This window comes from Marmota marmota, unplaced genomic scaffold (assembly GCF_001458135.2).
Source record: "Marmota marmota marmota unplaced genomic scaffold, marMar, whole genome shotgun sequence".
NCBI classification, from domain to species: Eukaryota; Metazoa; Chordata; class Mammalia; order Rodentia; family Sciuridae; genus Marmota; species Marmota marmota.
In genome coordinates this window covers 7967399-7988534 of record NW_026000171.1, presented here as the reverse complement: position 1 = coordinate 7988534, position 21136 = coordinate 7967399, and the positions used below count along the sequence as shown (strand labels likewise).

At 46.7% G+C, this 21136-nt stretch overlaps 2 protein-coding genes across 21 annotated transcripts in view; both read left to right on the top strand.

Moving 5' to 3' along the window:
* Erc1 (ELKS/RAB6-interacting/CAST family member 1) overlaps nt 1-21136 on the top strand; it is a 1605700-nt gene that overhangs the window by 582992 nt on the left and 1001572 nt on the right. The gene's annotated exons all lie outside the window — the stretch shown is intronic.
* B4galnt3 (beta-1,4-N-acetyl-galactosaminyltransferase 3) overlaps nt 1-21136 on the top strand; it is a gene marked incomplete at its 5' end in the record, with an annotated part of 103887 nt that overhangs the window by 72482 nt on the left and 10269 nt on the right. The window contains 11 exons of the mRNA XM_048787565.1: nt 6980-7075; nt 7551-7641; nt 8452-8552; nt 9026-9093; nt 10307-10385; nt 10511-10577; nt 13095-13238; nt 14488-14597; nt 15568-15668; nt 15896-15957; nt 17119-17911. Of these exons, the coding sequence (XP_048643522.1) occupies nt 6980-7075; nt 7551-7641; nt 8452-8552; nt 9026-9093; nt 10307-10385; nt 10511-10577; nt 13095-13238; nt 14488-14597; nt 15568-15668; nt 15896-15957; nt 17119-17911 (1712 nt within the window). The remainder of the gene's footprint in view (nt 1-6979; nt 7076-7550; nt 7642-8451; nt 8553-9025; nt 9094-10306; nt 10386-10510; nt 10578-13094; nt 13239-14487; nt 14598-15567; nt 15669-15895; nt 15958-17118; nt 17912-21136) is intronic.

The following is a 21136-nucleotide window of genomic DNA, read 5'->3' as shown; positions in this document are numbered from 1 at the left end:
GACTCTTCTTTGACAGGATTGATTTTTTTGTTGTTGTTGTTTTAATTAACAGATAATTCCAGAGATCATGGAAAACTTTCTCCTAGGGAGTATGACTGTTTGCCCCTGGGGTTCCCAGTTCATTTGATTTTCTTCCCTTAGAGAAGGAGCCCTAACATTTGCTCATGCCTACTGTGTGCCAGGCTCTGCATATCATCTGATGCCAGCTTTTGGACCTTGTAAGGTAGTACCTTTGTGTCAGTCAGCTTTCCATTGCTGACATAAACAACTCACAGGGAGGAAAGGTTTATTTTGGCTTACACTTTCAGAGGTTTCAGTCCATGTCACTTGGTCCCTTGCTACTGCTTGGAATGAGGCAGTACCTCATGGTGGGAACTTGTGGCAGAGGAGGCCTGTTCACCTCATGGCAGCCGGAAGCAAAGAGCAGGAGGAAGGGGCCAAGGTCCCCATAACCCCTAACCATCTAACTTCCTACCACTTGGTCCTGCCTCTGAAAGGGTCCTCCACCTCCCAGTAGGGCCGCAGGCTGTGGACCAAGCATATGGGCCTTTGGGAGACATTGCAGATCCAAACTATAGGAATCATAATCCTTGTTTTATAGGTGGGAAAAACAAAGCTCAGGAAAATTACGTGACTTTCATGCCCAGGCCAATCCCTAATCTTAAAGATAACAAGTTTCTCAAACTTAAGTTCCATAAGATATTCCAGGAAGAAAGGAGTTTATTGTTAAATGAGTTAAACAAAACAAAACAAAACTGTGTACTACATCCTCTTCTTGCAAATGGACATTAGCATATGAAATATCCTGAGAAGTTCTGCAGTCATCTGTTCGGTTTGGTTGAGCTCAGCATGGTCCAACTTATGTGCCCCCAAATTGCTTGTTCCATGAACTGTCTATTAATATTCTATGATGCTAGGGTTATAAGGAATATGCATTAGGAACTCTGCTTTACAAAATGTCTTAGAAAACAGTTAAATGTGTGAATAAAAATCATAACCAACCGGGAATGGTGTGTTCACTAACGCTGCATAAACAAAAAAGCACAACCATCCTCATACACTTTATTTATAGGCTTTAGTACTCTTTTCTTTTGAGTAAGAGATGGAGGCTCAAGGAAATTACTGAGCATACCCAAATTACGTCCAGTAAATGCTTGTGCTAAGACTTAGCTCATGGTGCTTTGGGGATGAAAATTTTAAATTGGGTTTTATTTTAGTTTGGTTAGAATCCAGTGTCTTTTTTGTCTCGAGACCAGTGGACCTAGGTTTCTTTTCTTGATGGGGTGGTGTTGGCCAGCTCATTGTCTTCAGCCACACCTATCGCAGCTGATCTCTTTAGCCTGGGTGGTTTTATTTCTAGTCTACCCGCTTGCTCTGGGCAGGAGTGAAGGAGGCAGTACGGTACCAAATGCGTTGTTAGGTTAGCCACCCTGTGAAGCCGCCTCTTTTGAAAACCGTGAGAGAGGATGGATTACAATACTGGCACACTTGTACTAGGTGACATCACCAGGTAACTGTGCCCTGCCCCATCTGGAGATAGCGTTTTGAAAAGAAATTCTCTTACAAATCATTTGGTCTGGTGTATAGTCCTCTCTTGAGGGCAACTTGGATCATTTTTCTTAATGAACCAACTATTTTAAAAGGTTATACCAACACACTATTCTGCATTTACTAATAATTAATTTCCCCCAATTTTTTTTGCAAAAGATATAAATATATACGTGTGTGAATATGTAATAAAACAAAAACAGTGAACAAAAAGTAAATAATAATTAAAATAGAGTTAACTTTTTTAAATTTTGAGACAGGGTCTCACTAAGTTGCTAAAGCTGGCCTCAAACATACAATCCTCCTGCCTTAGACTCCTGAGTCACTGCAATTACAGGTGGCATCACCCAACAGGATTAATTTTTTTTAAAGAAATGTTTGAATCTGGGCATGGTGGTACACACCTGTAATCCCAGCAATTTGGGAGGTTGAGGCAGGAGGATCACAAGTTTGAAACTAGCTTTAGCAATATAGCGAGACCTTGTCTCAAAATAAAAATAAAAATAAGGCCAGGCACAGTGGAGTACACCTGTAATCCCCATGACTCAAGAGGCTGAGGCAGGAGGATCACAAGTTCAAAGCCAGCCTCAGCAATGGCAAGGCTGAGACCCTGTCTCTAAATAAAATATAAAATAGAGGTGGGGATGTGGCTCAGTGGTCAAATGCCCCTGAGCTCAATCCCTGGTACCAAATAAAATAAAAAGGGTTGAGAGTGTGGCTCAGTGGTAGAGCACCTCTGGGTTCCATCACTAATATATTGAAAGGAAAAAAAGAAACTTGATATTTTAGTACACGTGTATGACCGTTTGGGGGTGGATGACTGGTTTCCATTGCATGTTTTTTTTACATAGTAAAAGAAGCTTAGAAAAATCCTTATTAGTACTTGGGTGAGATGTGCATACCTGTAATCCCAGCTGCAAGGAAGGCTGAGGCAGGAGGAAGAGAATCCCAAGTACAAGGTCAGCCTGTGCAATTTAGGGAAACCTTGTCTCAAAATAAAATAAAAAGGGCTGGGGATGCAGCTCAGTGCTTGCCTAGAATGCAAGAGGCCCTGAGTTAAATTCCCAGTACCACAAAGTAAATAAGTAAAATGAAAGTATACAGTTCAGTAGCTTTTAGTATATTCAGAGAGCTGTGCATCCCTCATAGTCAATTTTATTGTTAATTACTTCTAACAGAAACCCTGTACTCCCTAGCTACATCCCCTTTCCCCACCCTCATCTCCCATCCTTAGAAAACAGTCATCTACTTTCGCTCTCTCTGGATTTGCCTGTTCTAGATACTTCATGGAAATGGAATCATACGATATGTAGTCCTGTGTCTGCTTCATTATCTAGTATGTTTTCCAGGTTCATCCATGTTGCAGCAGGTGTCGGTGTGTCACTCTTATGGCTTCATTAAATGCCATTGCACAGATAAGCCAACTTTGTAAAAAATTCTCCAACTAAGACAACAAAAGGGGTGTTTTATTGTAGATGTGTTACGCTTGCCCATGACTGAAAACAGAAAGCCACAGGTCTGGGGATGTTTTGTATGAGCAATGGGCCTCCCAGAGGTGGTCTTGGTGATGCAATGGTGGTGGGAGTTCTCTCCCCTGAGAGAGTTCTGGTCCTCAGCATGCCGTCCATCAGCTTGTACCAGCTCCCTGGCCTCTGGCATTCCTTAGTTCTGCTTCTTTGGATTCCATGGGCCCACGAGCTACAGTTTGCTTGGACCTCTTTCTACTTCTGCACTTCAGCCAAACACTTCTTCACATGGCCCTCAGGGCTCAAAAATTTCTAGGAAGATGGTGCCAAGGTATTACATTTTATCTGACTGTTGGTAGACATTTGGGTTGTTGGGGTTTTTGTTTTTTGCTTTTGCTATTTTGAAAAATGCTGCTGTGAGTATTTATGTGTAAGTTTTTGTATGGATCAGGCTTTGCTGTTTTCAGATCTCTAAATCACCATCATTGTAGTTTGTCTTATATTCTGTACATTTTAAAAAATTTTTAGTGGTGCTGGGGTAGATTGAACCCAGGGCCTCACACATTCTTGTCAAGTGCTCTATCGTGGAGCAACATCCCCAACTCTTTCATCTTTGACTGGTGGAAGGCACTTGGTGCTTATAGAATAAATGCAGGGACATGTTGTTCTGGGCTCAGCTTCTGCAAGCTTTTGTTCATTCAGTGATTAAGATGTGCTGGGGGCACCGGGGAGGGCTATTGACTCTTTCTGGGGAAGGAAGAGAATACTTCGGAGAAATACTTGAGAAGAGCTCAGAAGAATGAATAAGAGTTTGACACATGGGAAACCTGATAGGAGCTTTCAATCAGGAAATGGCATTTATAAAAGCAGAAGTCAAGAGCAGGACACTTTAGGCAAAGACAGGTAGTTTGGTGTGGGTAGAGCGTAGGTATGATCAGGAGGAATGTGAAGTGAGACTGGCAAAGTAGGTCAATCCGAAAGACCAGGGAGAGGTTTTTGTTTTGTTTTGTTTATTATACTGGAGATTGAACCCAGAGATGCTTAACCACTGAGCCAAATCCCCAGCCTTTTTTATTTTTTAATTTTAAGACTAAGTTGCTTAGGGCACCTAAGTTGCTGAGGCTGGCCTCGAACTTGTGATCTTCCTGCCTCAGCTTCCTGAGTTGCTGGGATTACAGGTGTGTGCATCACTGTGCTGAGCCAAGGAAAAAGAGGTTTTGTTCCAAAGCTGTCTGGAGGTTTAAGCAGCAGGGCAGCCTGATCAGATTTGTGTTTTAGAATGATAATTCTGGAGACGGTGAGAGGATTCATTGGAAGGGAAGAAGCTGAGATCCACATAGGTCTGCTGCAGGCCTGGCAAGCCTGGCCAGGGTCCAGCAGAGGCCGGATCAAGATGGTGAATGTTCCAGTGTGAGGACCCAACAAGCTGGCTTCACCCTTTTGATGCATACCCGCTTAAACCCTCCCCATTTCCACAGAGTTAATTGTTGTGTGTCCTTGGGGAGTCACTTTGCCTCTCTGAGCCTCAATAACTTCACCTCTAAAATGAGACCATTCCAAGAGTATCTTCTCCACTATTTCTCACTGGAAGTTCTAGAACCATAATTGGCCATAGATTTGCTCTGGCACTTGGAGGAACCCCTGCCCTTCCCTTAGCCCCTACTGAACAGGAGAGTGTGAGCAGAAGGCAGGACTGGTGTGCTGGAGTCCCATATTCCTGCTAGATATAAAATCCCCCACACTTGGAGGGACACAAATCCAGGTAGGGTTCCCAGTCCAGGCCTGGGAAGGAGGAGGGTACCGACGCTTCCCTGAGATAACCCTATCTATAGCCAAGGGTAGGGCAGGCCCAGTTCGAAGGCTAGCCTGATGCTGGTAAGGGTCTAGACTCCCCAGGAAATGGCCAGCCCTTTTCCAGCAGTCCCACCTCTCCTGGTCTGGCTGCCCCAAAGAGCTCCAGGTTCCCATTCCTAAAGCAAGAAAGGCCCTGAGGGGCAGGGGCAGGTGGCCAGCCTCTCTCCTTCCCCCGCCTCAGCCTCCTGCAGCCTCTGACTTGCAGGCTGCACACAGTGGACTTCTCTGGTGGCCTGCCCTCTCCCATTGCCCTCCCTCTCAGTTTCTGGATCTGCCCTGAAATCTCCCCGGGAGGAGGCAGAGAGCAGGCCGTTGGGAGGAGACAACTGAGTCTTATAAACTGGACTTGAGGAATTTCCCCAGAACTAATACAATGTCCCCTTTCTTTGCTTCCTTGAAGGCTTTAACCCGCCTCCCACCTACCCAGCCCACATTCCCTCTCCCACCCACCCCAGCCCCCAACTCATATTCCTGTGACTAATGGCTGCTTCCCAAGGTCCCACATTCCTAGCATTGACCAGGCCAGCGGGCCCAGGAAGGGCCAAGTTGCTGAAGGGTCAGGGAGGGACAGGCTGCCCGGTGTCTTTTCTGGATCCAGTTATTGGGCCATGTTACCCCCAAGGCCGTGGCCATCCCACCAGCCACACCCAGACCTTTGGCTGCCCTTCTGCCCTCCCTCCCTCCCCTCCTCCGCTCTCACTGAAGACCTCCTGCCACTCCCTTCTATCTGGGCATCCCGTTTGGGTGTCCCTCCCACCTCTGCCCAGGTTTCCTAAGGGCAGCTCAGATTTTGGTATCTGATGGGCCATGGAGGGGAGGGACAGACTGGGCTTGTTTGTATAGTGTGATTAATTGAGGCCCCGGCACCTGGAGATGAAGCTCTGGGGACAGGGAGGAGGAAAGAGCCGAGCGAGGGAAACCTGAAACTCTGGATCTTCTGGGACAGCATCCCTGCGTCCCCTTTTCTCTTGAACTTTCAGCCCTTCCACCCACCCTGGGTACTGGTTTCTGCCTTAGCCCTTTCTTCTGAAGGGGGCCTCTACTCCAGGCCTTCAGGCCAGTCCCGTCCCTGATCACTGCCATGGCCTGAAGGGGACAGACTGCTTCTACCTGTCAGCGCTGCATGAGAGGCTTCTGAGAGCCTAGGAGAGCCGCAGGAGGCCCCGCGTGGGAGCAGCCCATAGGGCCCCCAGATACCTCCCGTAGCTCTTTACCAGCTGCTCCCCCAACCCCAGCCAGAAGTGTGAAGACCACTGCGTAGATAAGGTTTCACCAGCAGACAGCTGTGAGGCTTTCCTCATTAGGAGATGTGGGGGGGCAGTGGAGGGGAGCAAGATCTGAGCTGAAACCCAGCTTAGCTCCTCCTTCTAGCTCCCTATCATCTCTGCTATTCCATCATGGCTATTACCACCCTCCCTTGCCTGGGGAATGCAAACCAGCCCCCTTCTTGCAGGAAATGAGCAGGGTGTGTGTGTGTGTGTGTGTGTGTGTGTATGTGTGTGTGTGTATTTGTGTATATTTGCACATGCATGGCTGGAAAGACAGACCCATCCTTAGGCCAGGCTGTGGAGGTTGTGTTAGCTTTCCATCCCTGTAACAGAAACACCTGAGATAATCAACTTACAAGGAAAAAAGGTTTATTTTGGCTTATGATTTCAGAGGTTTCAGTCCATGTCACTTGGCCCCTTGCTTTGGGGTTTGTGGTGAGGCAGTATATCATAACGGGAGCATGTGACAGAGGAAAATTGTGCCTCCTTGTGGCAGCCAGGAAGCAAAAAGCAAGAGAAAGGGTCCAAGGTCCCAATGTTCCCATCGAGGGGACATGCCCAGTGACCTAACTTCCATTCACTAGGCCTCACCTCCTAAAGGTCCACCACTTTCTATTTGCACCATCAGTGAGGACCAAGTCTTCACCACAGAGGCCTTTGGGGGGTGTCACTGATCCAAATTATAGCGGTTCCTGAGAGGAGCTGGGGGTGCCAAATAGGAACAGAGGCATGACCACAAGCCGTACCTCACAGGAGCACTGGCTTGGCCTGTCCCTGGAGCTGTGGAGCCCCGGGACATGGGTCAGGTGCTCACACTCACCCACCATCCTCTTCTCCGTCTAGTTCCGTGGCCGCGCGAACCTGCATGTGTTTGAAGATTGGTGTGGCACTTCCATCCAGCAGCTCAGGAGGAACCTCCATTTCCCACTGTACCCACACGTGAGTGCCTGCCAGGCAACCTTGCCTGCCTCCCTCCACCCCAGTTCCTCTGCCCCAATCCTGTCTCCCATCTCCTGCTTTCTTCCTCTTCCCTTGCTTCTTTTCTGGTCCACATTCTTCCCTTTATCTCGTGGGTCTTCCTTTCCTCTGCCAGGAATACCTCTGTTGTTCCTTCCCAGGGATTCTTTCAATTCCTCTACCACCTTCGGCATCATTTCAGTTTCAGTTATCATAATGGCTCAAACTACAGTTTACTCAAAGCCACCACAGACAGTTGTGCAGGGTGTGCACTGCATGAAGTCACTTGAATGAGGAGGCAAGTGGGAGCTGAAATCTGCGCTCTGCTGGCCAAGCCACACTCTTGGTCCCGTCTGTCTCACTCCCCTCCTGGTTTTCCCTTAACCCTGAGTAGACCAATTTGCTCAATTTCCTCTTCCCACTTCTGAGTTAGTGTCCTTCCGTTTTCCTTCCACAGATCCGCACAACCCTGAGGAAGCTGGCTGTATCTCCCAAATGGACCAACTATGGCCTCCGCATCTTTGGCTACCTGCATCCTTTCACTGATGGTGAGGCACCTCAAAGCCCCATCCTCCTTTCTGTTCCAGAATTCTGCTGGGGACTCAGAGAACATAAGCCTTTAGTTGGGAAATAAACCTGCCATTGACTGACTGGACCCTCTTACCAGAGAGAGAGGGGAAATTGAGTCATGGTGAGGACCCATCCAGATCCCCCTCAAGGCTACAACTTCTCTCCCTGTCTGTATTCTGGAGCTAGCTGGATTCTCCATCTTCACACTGCCCCCAGGATATAGAAACATCCCCCAGCCAGGCATGGTGGCCCACACCTGTGATCCCAGCAACTTGGGAGGCTAAGGCAGGAGGATTGCAAGTTCAAGGCCAGCCTCAGCAACTTAGTGAGATCCTGTCTCAAAACTTTAAAAATAAATAAAAAGGACTGGGTGGTGGAGTGCGATGGACATTATTACCCTAGGTACATGTATGACTGCATGTATGGTGCAATGCTACATCACGTACAATCAGAGAAATGAAAAGTTGTGCTGAGATTATGTACAATGAATCCAAATGCATTCTGCTATCAAAAATACCTAATTAAAGTAAATAAATAAATTTATAAAAAGAAAAAATTACAAAGAACTGGGGATGTAACTCAGTGGTAAAGGGCCCCTGGGTTCAATCTCCAGTGCCAAAAAAAAAGAAAGAAGAAGAAGAAGAAGAAAATGTAGAGACCCTCACTGTAGAAAGAGGGGAGCCTCCGCACCAAGTCCCCTGAGAGGAACTTAAGTCCAAACAAAAGACCTTCAACTCTATGCAATGCCTTCTTTGCTTTTACCTGGACATTCTCTCCCCACTGCCCAGGGAAAATCCAGTTTGCCATTGCTGCAGATGACAACGCTGAATTCTGGCTGAGCCGTGATGACCAGGTCTCAGGCCTTCAGCTGCTGGCCAGTGTGGGCAAGGTAGGGATAGCGTGGCCCCAGGAGCTTTCCCAGTGGTCCCAGGAGCAAAGTCATTACTGTGAGCAACTCTGGTGTGAAGAAGGGGTGAAAAGGAGCATGAGCTCTCACCCTACCCCATGCCACAAAGGGGTAGAGTGAGGAGTCAGAGTCTGGGGCCCAGAGAAGGCCCATCTCTGCACTGGGACCAGGCACAGACGTCTTTTGGGTTGTAGGCTCCTTAGCTCTGTGCTGAGAGAGGACTTAGACTCTGAGCTGGCTGACAGCTTGAGGCCTCTTCTAGCAATGGTGGGATGTGTCTTCCCTGAGCCGACCAGCCCCCTCCTTAATTCTCTTCTGTTTTCTGTTGCTTTCATCTTCTACTCTTTCCCTCTCGCTTTTCTCCTTTCTGCCTCTTCCTGTCTCCACTCATCACCTCCCATCCTTCTTCATGTTCTCTATTTTTCCTTCTCTTCTCTCTCTCCCCACACCTCTAGACTGGAAAGGAATGGACGGCCCCTGGAGAGTTTGGGAAATTTCGAAGTCAAATTTCCAAGCCAGTAAGGTGAGTAGAGAGGGTCACAATAAATATTGCTTTTTTTTTTTAAACTTTATCTTATTTGTCTTTTAATGTGGTGTTGAGGAATGAACCCAGTACCTCACACAGATTAGGAAAGTGTTCTACCATTGAGTGAGCCCTCCCCAGCCCATGACAGACATCATGAGGTGCATAATGGCTAAGGCCATTATGAGATAGCCGCCTTTCCACCATCCCAGCTTTCCTATCCCACAGGCTCAGGGTGCCCTGGTACCCACACTTTCTGGAGTCTTTGAAACCATTCGATTTGTCCTTCCTCGTTTTACAGATGAGGAAACTGAGGCCAAAGAAGGCTTGTGACTTCTTGAAGGTCACACAGCTGTTCAGTAATACTCAGGCCTGGAAAAGGTCTCCGTTCTCCTGGCCCTCCTTCTTCCCATTTTCTTTGTCCCTGGAAACACCCAGACTTGTGACATCCTTGAGTGGTTGCTCTGCCTGGGCAACCGGGAATTTCTACGGGGAACTGCAGATCACCTGGCAGTGAAGATCCCTGGGTAGCCTGGAGGGAAAGCAATGATAGCTGGAATCTAAGGTGCTGCTGAAAAGGAGGGTTTACCCGACTTCAGAGCACCACCTGGTGGCCTCTACAAGCACTGGCTTGAAGATAATAATCTGGGGCTGGACACAGTGGTAGAGTACCTGCAAGATCCGTGGTTCCACCCTCAGCACCAAAAAAGAAAAAGAAAAAAAAAAAATAGAAGGAAAAAGAAGACCACCTGGCTTGCAAAGAGCACCTAATATGTGCCAGCTGTTATAGTGAGTGCTTCCTGTAGAATTCAGCCCATCAGCGAAGGACGCGAACTCTGAAGCAGGGCTGCCTGGGTTCAAATCCCCTACTCCGGCTTACTACCTCTGAGACTCTGGGGAAAATACCCAAATTTGTGACTCAGTGTCAGTATATGTCAAGCACTTAAATTATCAGGCACAAGGCTGCTCCTAACAGTGAACAGAGTGTTACTTTGCTGGATACCCCCAGTTATCCTGTGAAGTGAGGACTATTATTACCCACTGACAGAAAAGAAGAGATCACACAGTTAGTAAGTGCTAGGGTGGGGCCTCTAACCCCAGGGATTAAAAAAAGGCAGGCTGCTGGGATTCTCAGAGCAGGGGAGAGGGGTGAGGGTGGTGACCTGGGGACTGAGGCGCTGTCTCCCCATTTCCCTGCTCTCCCTTCTGCCAGCCTCTCAGCCTCCCACAGGTACTACTTTGAGGTGCTGCACAAGCAGAACGATGAGGGCACCGACCACGTGGAGGTTGCGGTGAGTGCCCTGCTCTCCCTGCCAACCCCGGCTCAGTTCCTGGTACTTCCCTGCTCTTGTCCCTTGAACCCTGTCCAGAGTCCAGCTACCTTCAATCCATCACAACCTCCTCTCTCCTTTCCCAGTGGCGAAGGAATGACCCTGGAGCCAAGTTCACCATAATTGACTCCCCTTCCCTGTCCCTCTTCACAAGTGAGTAAGCTCTACCCTAGCCTGGAAATGGGGGCTGGGGTGCCTACACGTGGGGCTCAGCACACCTGGGGAATGTGGTCCAGGGTGAGGAGGGAGGGGTCGGGGCTAAAGTGCTTGGGACATGGTATGAAGGTCCAAAACAATGAGCAGAACCTAAGGGACCTTACTGTCAGGGGTCTTTCATTTTCCAGAGTCAACAACCCCTGTAAAATCCTGCTGGAAGCTCTCTGAGCACTCTCTTTAGAGCAGTGCCATTGCCAGGCATGGTGTCACAGGCCTGTAATCCCAGTGACTCAGGAGGCTAAGGCAGTAGGATTACAAGTCTGAGGCCAGCTCAGCAACTTGGCAAGGTCTTACGCAACTTAGTGAGACCCTGACTCAAAATAAAAAAAAATAAAAAGGATTGGGAATGTAACTCAGTGGCAGACGGCCCCTAGATTCAATCCCCAGTACCAAAAAAGAAAAAAAAAAATTAAAAAGAGGGGTTAGGTGTATAGCTCAGTGCATGAGGCCCTGGGTTTAATCTCCAGCACTGAAAAAAGAGAGAGAATCCACACAATGGAAGAAAATATGTTCAAATCATGTATCTTATAAGGGACTTTCCTTTTCCTTGTGGTACTGGGGATGGAACCCAGGGGCACTATACCACTGAGCCACATCCCCAGCTCTTTTTACTTTTTATTTTGAGACAGGGTCTCACTAAGTTTCCCAGGCTGGCCTGGAACTTGGGGATCCTCCTGCCTCAGCCTCCTGAGTCACTGGGATTACAGGTGTACGCGGCCACATCTCACTCAGATGAGATGTGCAACCCTGGTTCTTGCAAAGCCAAAGCAAGAGAAGAAAGAACAGTAATCTGCTTTAACTTTGTAGGAAATGAGCTCTTTAGTTGTACTTTTTTTTACTGCTTTTCATTTCCTTATCAAGATTTGTATCTGGAGACCCCACTAAAAATAAATATGGTGGGACTGGGGAGTGTAGCTCTCTGGTGCTTACCTAGCATGCGCAAGGTCCTCCTCAGCAACCCCCTCCCCCTGCCAAATCCATGGACTTCCATGGCAGGTTGCAAGAAGAGTAGGCAGGACTAGAACCCCATGGGAGGATGGGAAAGGCATGCCCAGGGAAACTATTGTGATGGTGGGAAGTCAGTGTGTTGGGTGGAGACAGAACAGGACAGTCTGGGCTCATGGGAGAAGGTGGCATGGTTGGTGGAGGACATTGCTGGTGACCAAAGTAGAAGGCCAAAGGTCAGGGCAGAAGGGACAGGTCATGAGCTGCTGGGATGGGGCAAGAGGATGAAGGGATGTTGGAATCCACAGATTCAATGTGAACCAAGAAAGAGGCCCATAGCAAAGTTCAGGTAAGAACCAGTAAGAAGGGCCAACAGTGGCTAGCCGTGGGTGTAGAAGGAAGAACTCTATCATGCTATCTGGGGTGAAGACAAAAAAAAACAGAGGGCCGAGAAAAGCAAGCAGCCCCCAAGTGGTGTGGTTAGAAAAGAGATGAGGTCAGCTGGGGATTTGGCTCAGTGGTGAAAGCTCATTTGCAGACCTCTAGGTTCAATCATCAGTACTGCAAAAACAAAACAGAACAGAACAGAAAAGGTCAATATGCACGAACTTGGTAAAGACACCAGAGGCTGATCTCCTATTTTGGCTGTTGGGAGCTGTGCTTCACACTAGGGGGCGCCCTACTCATTGTGGTTGTTGATTTGCATGCAGTCTTTGAGGCCTCATAACACAGTTGCTAGAACTCTATTGCCTGGGTTCAAGCTGGGATTTCCCACTTGCCCGTTGTGTGATCTTAGGCAAATGACTTAGATTCTTATGCTGAAGTCTGTAAAATAGAAATAATAATAGTACCAGTTGAGCATACCTAATCTGAAAATGTGAAATCTAAAGTGCTCTGAAATCCAAAACATTTTATTATTTTATTTTTTTGCATTACTGGTGATTGAACCCAGGGACACTCTACCACTGAGCTACATCTCTAGCCCTTTTTAATTTTTCAAACAGGGTCTTGCTAAGTTGCCAGCCTAGCCTCAAACTTGCAATCCTCCTGCCTCAGCCTCCTGAGTTGCTGTGATTACAGACAAACACAGCTGAAATCCTAAAAGTTTTGAGCACCTGATGGATTTTTGGACTGGAGATGCTCAACTATGCAAATCCTCCAAAATCCAAAGAACTCCAAAATCTGAAACACTATTTCAGATAAGGGATACTCAACCTGTACTTAAGTCATATGGTAGTTTTGAAGACTAAATGGATTAATATTTGTAAGACACTTAAAATAGTACAAAATAAATACTATATAGGTTTTGGTTAAATAAATTAAATATAATGGCAACTTTCTATAAGATAGCATTAATCCATTTTGTGAAAAAATAACAGAGCACATCTTGGACTGCACCCTTTAGAATACAGAAGCTGTCAGGGTCCCTTCCCTTGTCCCTCAAAGGCAAGGAGGCGGGATTCTTCTGAGACTCACAGCTTCCTTCTGTTCTTTCTTCCCTGGGCCAAGATGAGACCATCCTAAGGATGGATGAGGTGGGCCACATCCCACAGACAGCAGCCAGCCACGTGGGCTCCTCCGACTCCCTTGCCAGAGATGAGCAGCCTCCTGCTGACATGCTGCGGCCCGACCCCCGGGACACCCTCTATCAAGGTAAGGCCTGGCCACATCCCACCTGGAGGTAGCACACTGCCAGTTCCCTCGGTATTGATGGAAGACACTCAGGAGACTTGACTACCCCAATATCCCAAAAGTCACAGGATCTTTCCCCCTTGTATACAATATAACATGCATACAAGAAAGCACAAAAATATTTACATCCAATTTGACAATTCTTTGTTGTTGTTGTTGTTTTTGTTTTGTGCTGCTATAAACAAACCCAAGGCCACATGCTAGTCAAGTGCTCTACCACTGAGCTACATTCCCAACTCTTTTAAGGTTTTTTCTTTTGAGACAGGGTCTCACCAAGTCCAATTTTACAATTCTATAAATTATTACAGAGCAAATATATCTGTATAACCACTACCCAGGACAAGAAATAGAATCAGAATCCAGAAGTCCCCATGTATCCTTCCTGTATCACAAATAAAATTCCAACTCTTTGTTATTTAATGAGAAATATGTTGACACTAAAGCATTACTTTTATTTGTTTGGTGCTGGGGATGGAACCCATGGCCTTGAGCCATGCTTCTGGGTCAGGCTGGGAGGGGCAACCATGGTAGGGGTTCATAAAAATTCAAGTCACAGCCAGACACAGTAATGCACTCCAGTAATCCCAGTGATTTGGGAGACTGAGACAGGAGGATCCCAAGTTCAAGGCCAGCCTTAGCAATTCAGCAAAGCTCAAAATAAAAAGGGCTGGAGATATTGCTCAGTGATAAAGTGCACCTGGTTTCAGTAATATGCTTTACCATAGAATTAATCCCAAGTAGTGTTTATATTTTATAAGATAACAATGCTTTCTCTCCCATTTCCCCAGTGGGGGAGGGATGAAGAAAAGACAACTGGAAGATGAAGGGATTCTTGACCCATGAAAACAAATCCAGTTATTGGTACTGCACTAGGGTGGCTTGTGGCCTCTCAAAAGTCTCTAGACCTTATTAGTGACTTTATAGGATAGGCCAGTGCTGTGATTCCAAAGTCACATTGTGCTTTGCATGTCCTCCGTCCTCTGCCACCAACGTGTTCCTTGAACACCCCTGCCCCTGGAGCGAGGTGCCAGCCTATTTGGTAGCCTCAGCTGATGGACATGATTCACAGCTACACCAGTGAATACTGAGAAGTGGCTACTCAGAGGACTTCAGCCCTCACTCTCTTCCAGGTGCCTTCTCCATGGCTCTAAGCTAGCCCCATTTATGCTCTCATCCCCTGCCTTCAATCCTCTTCCTTTCCTGTCCTCAGTGCCTCTGATCCCCAAGTCCCACCTCCGCCACATCCTGCCTGATTGTCCCTACAAACCTAGCTACTTGGTGGATGGGCTCCCTCTGCAGCGCTACCAGGGCCTCCGCTTTGTAAGTCTTGGATCTGGGTTTGGGGCAGGACTGGGGAGGGATTATTGGCTGTGACTAGGGCGGGCGGTCCTGAGGCTGACTCCCCACTTTCCCTATGCCCCATCCCAGCAGACAGGATGGTCCCACAGGTCCCTGGGCCGGGCAGAACTTGCATTCTACATGGACTAACCCAGATGGACTGTTCTGCAGGGGATGCAAATGGGTGCTGTGCCTTAGGACCCCCCCACCCCCACCACACACCAACTGCTACAGTGACGATGTCAGGTGGCCTGGCTGAGGCTTCCTACAGTCCCTGCTCCTAGAGCCACACATTGTCCTGCTCAGTCCCATTGGCCTGCCAGTCAGTGGCATTTGTTAAGCTCCAATAAGGCACTGGGGTAAAATCAACGATGGGCATGTTTAGCTTTAGAGGACCTAGAGCCCATTTAGAGGCCAGAGAGGCAGAGTGAACACTGTATATTCAGATGTGAGATTGTGAGAGAGATGGGGGCAGGAAGGAAGTGGTCAGGAGTCATCATGAGGCCTGAGAATTCTTTTTAGCGGCAGTCATCTCATTTAAGGAGGGCAAAGGAGGCAGTACAGTCAGTAAGAAGAGAGGCTGTTTGGGCTGTAGGAGGTGGCAGGAAACCTTCAGAGGCGACAGGAGAAGATTGATGGCACAGGGAGGAGGGAATGCACCTGGCTGTAGCTGGGGGGTTTGAGCCAGAAGAAGAGATGAGGCTATGTGAACTAGACAACTTGACTCAAGGGTGTGTTTGGTCCAGAGGACCCAGGAGAGAGACGTGATGGGTAGAGGGGAATCCCAGGCAGCGTAACCAAATGTTTCATGCAGAGTAGCCCATTGCTCCCTGCCATAGACAGGTCCCTAGGAGCTCTGTATTATGATAACCAGGGATAGGCTAACCCGGCTAACTAGTTCCTTAACAGGATCCCACCCTCTTCCTTCTGCTTCTGCTTTCTCCACTCCCAGGTTCATCTGTCCTTTGTTTATCCCAATGACTATACCCGCCTGAGCCACATGGAGACCCACAATAAATGTTTCTACCAGGAAAATGCTTACTACCAGGACAGGTAAGTGGCACTGAATGGGGCAAGAAGGTAGCCTTATTCCCATCCAGGAGAGCTGCTTGGACTAGAGTGGCCCCAAGTGCCCTCCCAGTGCTAGGAGTCTTAGCTCTTCCTGGGTACCTCCCTCCCCCGACCCACACGCATCCTCTTCCCTAGTCTCCTTCCATTCCAGCCAATAGCTGAGCCTGCATGGCACCTGAAGGCAATCCACGTCTCTGTTCCTCCTACAGGTTCAGTTTTCAGGAGTACATCAAGATTGACCAGCCAGAGAAGGAGGGGCCCAAGCATCCAGGTACAGAGTGACAGCTGAGGCTTCTGGGTTAGGCTGGGAGGGGCAACCACGGTAGGGGTTCAGATCATGCAGCCCTGCCCCTGAGGATCTTAAAAACTCAAGTCACAGCCAGGCACAGTGGTGCACTCCAGTAATCCCAGTGATTTGGGAGACTGAGACAGGAGGATCCCAAGTTCAAGGTCAGCCTTAGCAATTCAGCAAAGCTCAAAATAAAAAAGGGCTGGAGATGTTGCTCAACGATAAAGTGCACCTGGGTTCCGTCTCTAATACTGCAAAAAAAAAAAAAAAAGAAGAAGAAGAAAAAAAATCCAAATTGCATTGACCCTTCCCACCCAAGGGAATAGAGAACAACATTCTCAACTTTTCCATATCAAGATACATGTGAAGAATGACACTGTTTTTAACAGCATGCTAGGGTCAGCTGGCAGAGATTTAGAGCCCTAGAGATTACTTGGACTGCTGGAGGGGAAAACGATCCTTGGCATACCATTTGGGAAGTTTTGCTAAGGAGAGGCCCTTTTTTCTCTTTTTGGAGGGCGGGGGTACCAGGGATTGAATTTAGGAGCACTCAACCACTGAGTCACATCCCTGGCCCTATTTTATATTTTATTTAGAGACAGGGTCTCACTGAGTTTCTTCGCTTTTACTGAAGCTGGCTTTGAACTCGTGATCCTTCTGCCTCATCCTCCCCAGCTGCTGGGGATTACAGACATGCATGGCCTTTCTTCTTGAGGGAGTAGGGGATGCCTAAGACCATTTACTGGGTCCTAAAAGGGGCCAGACACCTGCTGTGCACTTTATGTACTTTATTAGTGTACTTTTGTTTTTGTGGTGCTGAGGATTGATCCTAGGTTCTCACACATGTTAGGCAAGTACTATACCACTGGGCTATATCCCCAACCCTACTTTATGCACTTTATATCACTCAATCTTCATAATCACCCTCTAAGAGGTGGATTTTTGGAGCCTTAATGCAGATAAAGAAGCTGGGGTTAATTGAAGTTGAAAAACTTTCCCAAGGTCACACAATTCATTGGCAGAGCCTGGATCCAGTCCCCATCTGGAGCCCCTTGGTGTCTCACACGCATCCTTAGCAGCAGCCTTCTCTGTCTTCTTGGGAAAAGGTTGAAAACTCTGATGAGGAATGGTTATTATTAACAGGTTTTGAGGAGGACCTTCTAGAAGAATCCCAGTATGAAGAAGTGGCAGAGGAGACCCCTGCCTCCCAGGACCAGGATACCAGGACACGGGAGGGAAAACAAATGATTGCCTCTATCCCCGGCCAGGAGGTCACTGACTACCGCCTCCGAAGCCTGCGGAAGCTCCTGGCTCAGCCTCGGGCGGCCCCACTGGCTCCCATTTCCAAGCATAACTCCACTAGTCCCTTCCCAGTGAGGGCCAGTGACATCCCAGTCCTGTCACCAGCGAGGAGGAAGAGAAAACCAAGCCCTGAGCCCAGCCAAGATTCACCTCATTCTGACAAACAGGCCCCTGGGCGCCTGGCGGGGAACCTGCCTCAAATTAAGAGACCCAGGCCCACTGGTGACCGACCCCAGAAAACTCTAGAGCAGTCCCAGTGGCTGAACCAAGTGGAATCATACATTGCAGAGCAGAGAAGGGGTGACAGGATGGAGCCTCTGGCCCCAAAATGGGGTTGGCATGGAGAGGAGGAAGTGGTGGCGGCTGCAGGCCAGGAAGGACAAGTGGAGGGAGAGGAAGAGGGGGAAGAAGAAGAGGAAGAGGATATGAGTGAGGTGTTCGAATATGTACCTGTGTTTGACCCAGTAGTAAACTGGGACCAGACCTTCAGTGCCCGGAATCTCGACTTCCAAGCCTTGAGGACGGACTGGATTGACCTGAACTGTAACACATCTGGCAATCTGCTGCTTCCAGAGCAGGAGGCCCTTGAGGTCACACGGGTCTTCTTGAAGAAGCTCAACCAGAGGAGCCGGGGGTAAGGTAAAGGGCTTTCCTGGGGCCAAGGGCTGGGGTGCTGCTGGCTGACCAGGAGGGCAGGGACCTGAGTGCTGGTAGCAAGCGCCCCCTGCTGCAAGATAGTGGAATTTCCCTCCCAACCCAGGCTCCTAAGAAGGACAAGAGCCTAGGACCCCTGCCCCTGGCAATGATCTGCACCAGTTAGTCCTTTGTTCCAGTCAGACAGGTTCTAAAATACCTGGGTATCTGACCCAGGACCCCAGTGGAGGCATGAGAAGACTTGGTAGATATGGTCCCCTCCCTCAGAGAGAGAGAGACAAACAGGAAGAACAGAGGCTAAAAGTACAAATTAAGACCTCAGGGCTAAGCCAAGCATGTTGGTATATACCTGTAAATCCAGTGACTGCTGGTGATGGCAGCTGCTGAGGCATGAGGGTCTCAAGTTTCAGATCAGCCTTAGCAAGTTAGCAAAGCCCTAAGCAACTTAGCGAGACTCTGTCTCAAATTTAAAAATTAAATAAAAATATCTTAGGGCTCAGTTATGAGGCATGTCTAGGGATATATATATTTGTAAATAGATCTTTTATTTTATCTATCTATCTATTTATTTATTTATATGCAGTGCTGAGGATCGAACCCAGGGCCTCACACATGCCAGGCAAGTGCTCTACCACTGGCCACAACTTCAGCCCCTGGAGTTCTGTTTTAAGACAGAATCGCATTTAAGTTGTCTGGGCTGGCCTTGAACTTGTGATTGGCTTGCTGTAGCCTCCCAAGTAGCTGGGATTACAGATGTGTGCCAACAAACCTGGCCAATTCATTGGTTTTAAAAGTATATTCACAATATTTTGTAATTTTCACCACTAATTCCAGAACATTTTTATTATCTTTATTACCTTTTTTATACCCAGGTGCTGTGGTACATCCTATAACCCCAGGGGCTCAGGAGGGTGAGGTAGGAGGATTGCTTGAGTCCAGGACTGGAGGCCAGCCTCGGCATCATAGGAAGAACACTTTTCTAATTAAAAGAAGGAAGGGATTTAAAAGAAACTCTGCATCTGTTTGTGGTTTCTTCTCATTCCTCCCTCTTCCCAGTCCCTGGCAACCACTAATGTACTTTTTATTGCTTTAGAATTGCCTATTCTGGACATGTCATATAAATGGAATTGTATAATATGTGTCCTTTTGCATCTGTCTTCTTTCACTTAGCAAAATATTCTCAAGGGTCATCCACGTTATAGAACAAGTCAATTACCTCATTCCTCTGTACTGGTGAATGATATTTCATTGTGTTAGATATACCATATTTTGTGTACCCATTCATCAGTTGATAGACATTTGGATTGTTTCTACTTTTTGGTTATTACAAATACATTGCTGCAGTGAATATTCATGTATCAAATTTTGTGTAAACATGTTTCATTCCTCTTGGGTATTTGTACACCTAGGAGTAGAATTTCTAGGTCATGTGGTAACTCTGTGTTTAACATTTTGAGGAATTGCCAAGCTGTTCTCCAAATCAGCCACATCATTTTACATTCCCATCAGCAGCATGTGAGAGTTCCAGTTTCTCTACATCCTCATCTGCACTTGTTACTTTCCATTTTATTTTGTTTTAAATAACCATCTAATGGGAACAAAATGGAATCTCATTGTGATTTAGGAGTCTTCTCCCAATAATCCACAATGTTTAATATTGTAGAGGTTGGAGGTGGTTGAGTGCTTGCTTAACATGCATGAAGTTAAACACAACTCAATAAATAAATAAATGTACTTTATTGTAAAATATAAATGCTGAATGCTCCAATTCACACATGGATTTGTCATAAATTTTACTTAGCCCAGATAATTTATATGAATAAATTAAATGTGTAATAAGTTATTGATGTAAGTTTTTTTCCTTAAATGTAATTATAAATTATTCAGTTCTTCACCAGTCATGTAATTATTAGTTTTCTTTTTCTTTTCTTTTTTCTTTTTTTTTTTTTTTTGAGAGGGTCTCACTATGTTGCTCAGGCTAGTCTTGAACTTGTGGACTCAAGTGGAAGACAGGCAACACTGTACCAGGATGCAGGGCTTTGTGCATGTCAAACATGTACTTTATCACTGAGCTACATCCCCAGCCTTTTTTTTTTTTTTTTTTTTTTTTTGTAGAAGAACACAATACCTTTATTTCATTTTTTTTTTTTTTTTTTTTAATGTGGTGCTAGGATTGAACCCAGTGCCTCATGCATGCTAGGCAAGCACTCTACCACTGAGCCACAACCTGGCACCCCGGCCTTTTTGTTGTTGTTGTTGTTGATGCTGGGGATTGAACTCTCCGCCTAGAGCATGCTAAGCAAGCACTCTATCACTGAGCTACTCCCCGAGCCCTGCCAGCCATATTTTTTATTTGAATTGATGCTCAGTAACTAAGCATAATTATGAGATAGTGTGACAGTTCAATTCAAGTATACAGTGTATAATGATTAGAAAAATTGGCATATATCTCTCCTTCCACATTTATCATTTCTTTGTGTTAGGAGCATTTAAAATCCTCTCTACTAGCAAGTTTGAAATAATTAATTAATTGTTTTCCACTATATTTATCCTACTGTGCTATAGAACATTACAAGTCATTCCTTCTACCCACTAAACCCCAGTACTCGTTAACCACCCTTCTCCATCCCTACTTTTTTCCCCATCCCCTTCCCAGGCTCTGGTAATCACTGTTCCATTCTCTACTTCTGTGAGATCAATTTTTAGCTTCCACACATAAGTGAGAAAATGCAGTATTTGTCCTTCTGTGCCTGACTTATTTTACTTAACATAGGTCCTCCATTTCCATCCATGTTGCTGCAAATGATAGAATTTTATTCTCTGTATGGTTGAATAATATAACATTGTATATATACAACATTTTCCCATTCATCTGAAGATGAGCATTTTGGTTGATTTGATATCTTGGCTGGTTGAATAGTGCTGCAATAAACATGTGAATGTAGTTGTCTCTTCGGCATACTGATTTCAGTTCCTTTGGATGTATGCACAGTAGAGGGATTTCTGGATCCTATTGTAGTTCTAGTTAGAGTTTTTGAGAAACCTCCATACTGTTTTCCTTAGCGGCTATACTAATTTACATTCCCAAGACTCGGTGAGAGTTCCCCTTTCTCTACATCCTGGACAGCTTGTTGTTGTTGTTGTTGTTATTATATTATGACTTTTTGACAGTAGACATTCTTGTTTTTAATATTTTATCTTAGTT